The 9,709-nt window shown below is 44.6% G+C and overlaps 1 protein-coding gene across 1 annotated transcript; it reads right to left on the reverse strand.

The window, feature by feature from the left end:
• Nucleotides 1–2,638: 2,638 nt before the first annotated feature.
• On the reverse strand, nucleotides 2,639–4,452 carry LOC100673788 (C-C motif chemokine 4-like). The gene is made up of 3 exons (XM_003414560.3): nucleotides 4,288–4,452; nucleotides 3,646–3,760; nucleotides 2,639–3,036 (listed from the first exon to the last, which is right to left on the reverse strand). The coding sequence occupies exons 1-3, from the start codon at nucleotides 4,361–4,363 to the stop codon at nucleotides 2,949–2,951; spliced, it is 279 nt and encodes a 92-aa protein (XP_003414608.1). The 5' UTR covers nucleotides 4,364–4,452; the 3' UTR covers nucleotides 2,639–2,948.
• Nucleotides 4,453–9,709: the final 5,257 nt, after the last annotated feature.

Genomic DNA, 9,709 nt, shown 5'->3' on the forward strand with positions numbered 1-9,709 from the left:
TAACCATTTTGTGTCACCTAGACTCCTCATTCCCTTAAAAAAAAAAAAAAAAAAAAAAAAAAAACCCGTGGCTGTCAAGTCAATTCTGATGCACCCACTGTATTGGACAGAGTAGAACTGTCCCATAGTGTTTTCAAGGAGCAGCTGATGGATTCAAACTGCCAACCTTTTGGTTAGCATCCAGTCTCTACCACTGCCTAGGACAACACCGTCCAATAGAACTTTCTGTGATGACGGAAGGGTTCTACATCTGCACTGTCCAATGTGGTAACCACTAACCACTTGTGGCTCTTGAGCACTTGAAATGTGACTAGTGTGACAAAGGAACTTAATTCTTAACTTTGTTAAATTTTAATTAAATCTAATTGAAATTTAAATAGTCACGAAAAAAAATTTTTTTTTTTTTTTTTTTAGCTAACAAATTGACCAGCTCTGTACTAGGAAAATGAAAGCAGAAGCTAAGACCAGGCAGTTTCTTTGCTTCTAGCCCCTCCTCACATCTGTTTGGATTAGCTCTGTGCCCTCCCTCCTTTTCCCAGCCCCTGTTGAGTCTTAAGGAGTTTCCTATATGGCTTTTGGGATGAGGCAAGTGGCTAAGGGCAAGACAAGAACAGAACTATGTTTATTGGCCCCAGGGAAGTATAGGCCCCCCAGTTCTGCTTTTGCGCTGGACCAAGAGCACTCGGCTTATTTCAAGGTAGACCCCTCCTCACCCTCTTCCCACAATGGGTCACCCTTTTGGGAACCACAGAGGTATGTCACTGATGAAGGTACACAGTAAGGACACTACCTGGAGTTGTCACTGGCTGAAGTCTGCTCTTTCACACACTTGGAGTGAATTTTTCGAGAGTCACTTACCCATCTCTAGCCTTCAGTTTCCATGCCATGAGAGGGTTGAACCAGACGGTCTCTGAAGTTCCTCTCTGCTTTAATAGACTATGATCCTATGTCCATGGATTAAGTCTCTATTGTGCATGTAAGTATTTTTCAGAGCCATGTTCCCTCTGATCCATGTTATAGGATGTTCTGATTGAAGGATATCACACAGATATGGCTCTAGGTTACTCTTGAAACACTCCAGGACCAAACCAGATGTTCGTTCCTCTGTCCTCATGATAATACTTCATATTAGCTTGGGCTTGTCCTCATGCTAATGCTTCACATTTGCTTGGTCTTTAGAGTGCTGATCCATTGACTAACTGGTTCTCATGAATCTTGGGAGAACAAGACAGTATTACCATTTTAAGAGAAAAAGCTGAGGCTCAGGGAGGGGAGAAGAGAATTTTCTGGGTGCCGGGCCCCAAGATGGGTGATTTACATATCACTCTGTAATAACCCTTTGAAGTGGATAATATTATCCCCTCGTTGTTGTTGTTGTTAGGTGCCATTGAGTCAATTTTGCCTCATAATGACCCATGTGACAGGGTAGAACTGACTCATAGGGTTTCCTAGGTTGTACTCTTTATGGGAGCAGATCACCATGTCTTTCTCCCACAAAGCCACTGAGTGGGTTTGAACAGCCAACAGGCAAGTGCTTAACTGTTGCACCACTACACAGGTGTGGAAATGCAGGCCCAGTAAATTAAGATGTCTTTCCTGATGCTACACTGATAATAAGTGATGTAGGTCCACTTTTCTGACTCTGAATTGCTGGTTTGCCCCTCTGTGTTTTCTGCTGCCTCTATAAACACTTCCCTACAAGATGCTGAAATGATAACCCTTTGCACCACAGCTTTTTGTCCTTTTCAGATCATCCTTTTGTGATGTTCTCCAAACCTATTTAGCAAGTCATTTTAACTCACTGAACATCTGTTTCCTCATCTATAAAACTGAGGGAATAACAGTATCTACTTCAATTAAAAAAAAAACCAAAACCATCGCTGTCGTGTCGATTCCAACTCATAGATACCCTATAGGACAGAGTAGAACTGCCCCACAGAGTTTCCAAAGACCGCCTGGTGGATTTGAACTGCCAACCTTTTCGTTAGCAGCTGTACCTCTCAACCACTACTCCACCAGGAATTCCATAAGGGTATTAAAATCCTTGTTGAAACTTTAGATGAGATCATGTATTTAGAGCATTTAGCCCAGAGCACATAGCAGTAACTCAGTAACTGCTAATTCTTATTATTTTTGAAGCTGTTATCCATACTAATTAAAAAAAAAAAAATCCTTCATTGTTGAGTCAATTCTGACTCATGGCACCCCCATGCGTGTCAGAGTAGAACTGCAGTTCATAGGGTTTTCAGTGGCTGTGATCTTATGGAAGTAGATTGCCAGGCCTTTCTTCTGCAGTGCTTCTGGGTAGAGTAGAACTGTCAGCCATTCAGTTAGTAGCCAAGTGCCAAATGTCTGTGTCACCCAGGGATCTGTCCATATTAACATTGTTGTTCTTCTGTGTCATCAAGTTGATTTCCACTCTGAGCGACCATATAGGCCTGAGTAGAACCCCACCATAGAGTCTCCCAGGCTGTAACCTATACAGGAACAGATCTCCAGGTCTTTCTCCCCCAGAGTGGCTGGTGAATTTGAATTGCACACCTTTCAGTTAGCAGCTGAGCATTTAACCACTGCATCACACAGTACCAGGCAATTCCCTTCACCCCAAACCAAATTAAAACCACAAAGGAACTGTCTACATTTTTTAAAAAGTTTTATTATGAAAACACATGGAATCAAACTATATCACCTATGTATTCTCTACAATAGCAGAGAAACAGTAGTGGTGGACCATCCCCATGGGGGACCTGTGTCCCTAAGCAAAACAAACATAAATAATAACAACATCACATAATACAGTAACATGGCACATAGTAAAGATTAAACTAAGAGAAGGAAGAGGGAATGCTGAGAGGAGCCTTGAGCATGGAGAGGATGTGTCTCACTGAGGAGTGCCGGGGCTCAGGTGCCCCTCTCTGGAGACTTGCTGCTCTCGGGCCAGGAGTGGCTCAGTTCAGCTCCAGGTCATCCATGTACTCCTGCACCCAGGGCTCACTGGGGTTGGCACAGACTTCCCTGCCCCTTTTGGTCTGGAATCTGAGGGTGAGGAATGGACAGATTAGACTCCCATGGAATCTTTGAGGACATCTGGTACTATTATTTGCTTATAGCAGGCATCTCTCTCTACTTCAGCACAACTGCTCGTGTTTCACATTGAGCAGCTCCAGTGATGGAGCTCCTGGTGTGGCACTGGAATAAGATTCCCTGTAACTTTCACCCTTGGGACTTCATTGTGGCTCAGAGGTTACCCAGATGAGGAATCAGTGAGTCTTGCAATTAATGTGGATACATCTCCCCATTCCCTGCTGCCCCTAACAACAACTTTTCTACATGTTTTCTAGTATGATTTAGGAAATCAGTTCACTTCTTATTTCACTTTTTGTTTTGACTTTCCCTGGTTTCCTAACCTCTGCCTAACTTCCTTGCAGGAACCCCCCTCCTCTCCCTTGGCTCTACCCAGCTCCTACAGGACTCAATAAGCAACCTCATGACCTGTTCCCTCACTGCTCCCTGGACACCAGGGCTTTCAGCTCTGAGATTTGCTTCCCTGGTGCTTGGTCCCCCACCCCCACACCAGATAGGCCCCCTTTTCACTGTACTACCCTCGCCCTTGCCTCCCAGAGGAGCCTAGGGGTTGATACTCACACCACAGCTGGCTTGGCACAGAGGCTGCTGGTCTCATAGTAATCAATCACAAAGTTGCGAGGAAGTTTCCTTAGGGCGTAGGAGAAGCAGCAGGCAGTAGGGGGATCTGAGCCCACTAAAAGTAAAGGATGAAGTGAGATCAAAGCTCTACATGAGAGTTGCTCATTTATAGCATTCCTGTGGAGCTACCAGAACCACAAATATGGTCCCTCACATAAAATTCCACTCACCCTGAGTGGAAGTCATATTTTGAATAGAGGATCCTCAGAGAAGATCATGGAAGAATTCTAAAAGATTGGAGCTGGATCGAGTCTCAGAGCTAATGGCCAACTCCCTTCATTTTATAGGTGTGAAAACCAAGGCACAGAGAAGGACAGGGACTTGCTTCAACACCTAGTGAGAAGCAGAGACAATTCTTCAGCCTGACTTCTACCCCATCCTTTTTTCTGTATTGGTTCCTATTTGTTTCTTAAAAAAACAAAAAACAGGAACTTGAATATTGTTGAATGTCTACTAGAATCCACATTTAACAGCAGACTATTTGGAATCTTCTAGGTCCCACTGTTGGACCAGCCCCAACTAGAGAAGTGGACTCTGCATACACACTGACTCTAGAAATAGCAGCTGAAAAGGTGGACTTACTTGGTGCTGAGAGGGCCGGAGAACAGAAGGCAGCCACAAGCACAAGGAGAGAGAGGATGGCCATGCAGTGCTTCATGGTCTTAGCTGAAGAGAGACTTTCCAGAAGCTGAGACTGCAGAGCTCAGAAGCTTCAGAATTCAGACTATGTTCTGTGATGATACTGAGTTGGGAACCCCTCTTTATAGGGACTTTGGGGCCTTGGACAAAGGTGGGGGCACAGGTCGGCAAGTGGAATTTCCAGGGTAGAGATGATGTCATGGTGTGGATCAGGGAACTAAAGCTAGCTGAGAGTGAAGAGCTTCTAACAGCTTCTCTTCCCCAGTGCGATGTCATCACAGAGGAAAGAGGAGGGAAGTGGAGGGGAAAAAAGTGGGCTGCACCCCAGACGGAAGTGGTACACCAAAGGCAGTGACCGAGACTGGGGAGAGAATTGCAAACCCCAGAGGAAGGATGAAATGTTCACACCTTCTAGAAGGGCCTTGTAGACAGCAGTTGTGAAGCCACACAATGAGTTTAATTGTTGGCTTTTGTTTCCTAGCCTCTCGTTGATCTGTCTTTGGTTCATAGAGTTAAAATGTTTTGTTCATGAAACAATTTTTTCTTCACACCATTGAAATCATAAACCGAGAATACAAGGGACCTGTGTCCATAGGATTAACCAAATCAATTGCCTCCAAGATTGAGGCCATTTCTAAGTAACAGTCAACAGAGAACCATAACACATGCCTCTTGAATACACAACCAAAAAAGTGCTCACCTTCTCTAGAGAACCTTCTCTGACCTTCTTCCAACAGAATTATGTATCCTCTATGCTCCTACAGCCCTGGAGCTACTTCCCTCATATCACCTATCACATATATATCTTTTTATTTGATTGTCTTCCCCACTGGATAGTGAGTTTTTTCATGCAAAAACTGTATTATGCTTATCACTATATAGACAGTAGGTGTTCAATAAATGCTTGTTTAATGAAAGTCCAAAGGGAGTATGTGTAATGCGGATTAGGATATGTACCCCATTTAGTCAAATGAAGGAAGAATGAGCTGAGTATTCTGACACTCTATCCAAAATGTCTTTCCACCAGCCCAGAGCCAATGGTAATTTCTCTCCTCCTCCAGCCCTCAGCCCACACCTCAGTGGTTTTATGACAAGAGATACTATTCTAAGACTCAACTCTTTCCAGCTCAGGGTGAAGAGGTGACAGCAAGAGTCAGCCATGGTTCCTGGGACTCCATCTGCATTCTGGGGGCCACCCTTTCACTACCAAGTGGGAAGAGCGCTTCACTTTGCCTCATTCCTGTACTGCAGAGTTTTCTCATTCCCACACTTTTGACTAGCACTGTGCTCATACCTCTATTCTGGGCACTTTCACACCAGTTTTGTCATTTTTTCCTCCCAGTCTCTCTAGGCTGCAGGCAGGACCAACAGTCACAGCAGTAAAACAGCCTTGCAGTGCAGAGCTTCTGCTACTTTTTGTTTCCCCTAGCACAGCCATGTCCATGGTTTTATCTGATCCCAATCCATTTTGCCATTGTACAGATTAGGAAAGCAAAACCTAGAAAGATTAAAAGACTTGACCAAGGTCACACAGGATGTATGTCAAGACTCAATGTCTTCTCCCTCATCCTTTTTCCTGGTCCAGAGAGGACTGGACTCACTCCACAGGTGTGACCCTCTGAGATGGCACATGGAGGGAATCTCTGAAGATACCAGGCTCTCTGGAGAGATTGCTAAACTGATCAGGAGTAGAAAACAGAGGTAGTCAATCTGGACATCCTGACCTCTCTCATAAGGACTTGGGCTTAGATTCATGACTGTCAAGAGAGTATTTTTTGTTGGGTTCAGGAGCACTAGCCTCTAGGAGGTGGAATTCTCAGAACTCAAGAATTCTTTTGGAGCAAATGTTGAGACTGAAATCCAAGATGAGCTGGAACACATGGTCATTTTGCCAAGATAATAAACCAAGAAGAGGCAAATTCTATGGTTTTGCCAATACGGTAGCCAAATCACTTGGAGAAATGGGAGGAGAAATTGGGTCATGGACTGAAGAAACAAATATACAATTATCCAAAGCTCAGTGTTCAGGATGGAGTCCACAGGGCAGCTCATCTGTGGCCACAACACTCCACCTTCTGCCAGCCATTTCCACTCTTCTTAAGGTGGAAATGGGTCTTTCCCACAGTCTGCTCCCGGGCTATCAGGGGTGGAGGGCAGTGATTTTGTTGTTTTTAGGTTCTGTCGAGCCAGAGTCAATGAATGAAAGTCAAAGACTACAGCCTTCAGTATGGATTACCTTATGTACAAAGGAACCAAATAGTGCCCAGTCCTGCGTCATCCTCACAATTGTTGTTATGCTTGAGTCCACTGTTGCAGCCATTGTGTCAATCCATCTCAATGAGGGTCTTCCTCTTTTTCACTGACCCTCTACTTTACCAAGCATGATGTCCTTCTCAAGGGACCTATTTCTCCTGATAACATGTCCAAAGTATGTGAGATATAGTCTCGCCATCCTTGCTTCTAAGGAGTATTCTGACTGTAATTCTTCCAAGACAGATTTGTATATTCTTTTGGCAGTCCATGGTATATTCAATCTTCTTCATCAATGCCATAATTCAAAGCTGTCAATTCTTCTTCAAACCCATTAAAAATGTGGCCGCTGAGTAGATTCTGACTCATAATGACCCTGTAGGACAGAGTAGAACTGCCCATAGAGTTTCCAAGTAGTGCCTGGTGGATTTGAACTGCCGACATTTGGAGCAAATGCTGAGACTGAATCAGTCAGTAGCACTTAACCACTATGCCACAAGGGTTTCCACTGCAATTCTTCTTCAGTCTTCCTTATTCATTATCAGGCATTTGGCATGCATATGAGATGATTGAAAACACTATGGCTTGGGTCAGGCGCACCTTAGTCTTCAAGGGGATATCTTTGCTTTTTAAGACTTGTAAGAGGTCTTTTGCATCAGATTTGCCCAATGCAATGTATCCTTTGATTTCTTGACTGCTGCTTCCATGGGTGTTGATTGTGGATCCAGGTAAAATGAAATCCTTGACAACTTCAATCTTTTCTCCATTTATGAAGTTACTGCTTATTGGACAAGTTGTGAGGATTTTTATTTTCTTTATGTTGAGGTGTAATCCATACTGAAGGCTGTAGTCTTTGATCTTCAACAGTAAGTGGTTCAAGTCCTCTTCACTTTCAGTAAGAAATGTGTCATCTGCATAATGCAGGTAATTAATGAGTCTTCCTCCAATCCTGATACCCCGTTCTTCTTCATACAGCCCAGCTTCTTGGATTATTTGCTCAGCATACAGATTGAATAAGTGACTTTAGAGAGTGCTAAATTCCTGAAACAAGGGTAGGACCTCAAAATATTTGGTGACCTCAAGAAAAATTCCAGTATTCCTTATGAAGCTTCTTAAAAGGATCTTTTGGATATAGAATAGAGTCAGTGTCTGAATAGATGTGGTAGATTTGGCTGTGGGGAGTCAAGCATGAGTCCCAGGTTTCTGGTGTGGAAACTTGGTAGGAAGGGATGCCTTTTACTGAACAGACAATACAGAATGAGGGGTGATTGTGGAGGAAAGGGGCTGACCCAATACCGAGATACACACACAAAAATGGCAAAAACTCAAGATAGGTACATGAGCCTGGCTGCAGAAAGAAGGGGCTGCGTCAACAAGACACTGTCTCTCCAGGGCACTCTAGGATGCTGGAAAGGTAACCCCAGGGTGTTGTCTCCACCTCCATGAAAGGTGGGGCCAAACCTGGTACAGCCTAACTATGCAGACCACACCTGAATAAAAGACGCCAAGGCTAGGCCAAACAAGGAAATCATCAATAGATCCTTCCATGGAGCCACTGCTACCAAAAGAGAAGAGCTAAGATGGACAACAGAGGAGGTGGAGCTGAAGGGCCAGAAACTGGAAGGAAAACAATCCAGGAGGGTTAGGGCATGAGAAGGAGGGTGCGCAATGAGGAGGCCAGCACAGTACAAGGCAGTGATGGTGGAGCCAGAATTCCCTGGACCAAAGGCCAGGATACTGCTGGGCTAAGGTGGGGCTTCAAAGAGAGGCTGGAATGAACCAGAAAGCTAGGACACAAGTCAGAGCTCCTCTGTGATAAAGGGTCTACACTGTTGCCTGATGGCTACTTTCTGTTACCACCATCTAAGGTGTCTTGGATGGTTCCCGAAAGATCAAGACCTTGATACCTTGGCTTTTGGTCCTTTTCTTCCCATTTGTATTCCAATCCCATAGTAGGACTTTGGTCATAACACATACCGTTATGCTGATGATGTTCATTGACCCCATCCGACTCATGAAAGTTTTAAACCAGGAGAGGAAGCAGTTCCTGAGATAGACACAGGGTGGGATTACAATACAGATGTGGGATCAGAAAAAGCCAAACATCTAGTTACTTGTGTATTAGAGGGGATTCAAAAGTGCATCACTAAGCCTATTAGCTACGACAAAGTCAGAGAAATCACTCAAGAGTTACAAGAGAATCCAGGTGTATTCCTCACCAAGCTTACCAAGTCTTTTAGGAAACATACCAATATTGACCCCGAAAGTAGGGAAGAGAGAGCCTTAATGGCCATGCATTTCATCTCCCAGTCTGCATCAGAGATAAGACGGAAGTTACAAAAACTGGAAACAGACCCCCAAACCTCACTCTCCCAACTGGTGGAGGAGGCTTTTAAACTATTCAGTAATAGGGACGTGGCTGCCGAGGAGAAAGTGAAGAAGGAATCCGAAGAAAAATGAACAGAAAAGCCCGTTTGTTGGCAGTTGCTCTCTAAGGCCACCCACCTCGAGGCAACCCCAGAGGACCCTGAAAGCCTGGATTTGGGCCAGTCCAGCAGCCAGTGAGTAGACCCTGACCAGTGAGGGTATTGTCGAAAGTGAGGTCATTGGAAGGCAGAGTTCCTGAGCACCCTCAGCAGGACACCCGGTTGACCCCCCTCGAAGGTCTGGACTGACAACCTCCGTTCAGAGAATGATGACATTCTCAGAAGAAGGTCTTGAAGAGGCCGAACACTGATGGGGCCTCGGAGCTCACCTACCTCCCAGCTGTACCATCAATATCTCCATGGGAGAGCCCAGGGTTACACTTGTTGTGGAAGGTAGGGAGACTGAATTTGTTTTGGACAGGGGAGCCACCTTCTCTACTTTGAATTACCGGATAGCCCCTCTTTCTGGGTGGGGCTGTGTAATTACTGGCCTAGACAGGAAGCCCAGAATTAGGAAATTCACTTGTCCCCTCTTGTGTCTGATAGGACCATACTCCCTAACACACTCTTTCCTCTATGTCCCAGAATGCCCAGTCGCTTTGTTGGGACGGGATCTAATGAGTAACCTTGGGGCAAAAATACATTTAGAGACGGATTTAATAGGTGTCAAAAATGAAAACCTAGAGTTA

The sequence above is a fragment of the Loxodonta africana genome, chromosome 18, assembly GCF_030014295.1.
Source record: "Loxodonta africana isolate mLoxAfr1 chromosome 18, mLoxAfr1.hap2, whole genome shotgun sequence".
NCBI classification, from domain to species: domain Eukaryota; kingdom Metazoa; phylum Chordata; class Mammalia; order Proboscidea; family Elephantidae; genus Loxodonta; species Loxodonta africana.

Bases quoted from the DNA above. Each gene is read 5' to 3' on its own strand.
- LOC100673788 (XM_003414560.3), bottom strand. From the start codon at position 4,363: ATGAAGCACTGCATGGCCATCCTCTCTCTCCTTGTGCTTGTGGCTGCC. The intron at 3,761-4,287 runs GTAAGTCCACCT...CTTTACTTTTAG, and splicing joins TCCGGCCCTCTCAGCACCAA to TGGGCTCAGATCCCCCTACT. The intron at 3,037-3,645 runs GTGAGTATCAAC...CCTCACCCTCAG, and splicing joins TGTGCCAAGCCAGCTGTGGT to ATTCCAGACCAAAAGGGGCA.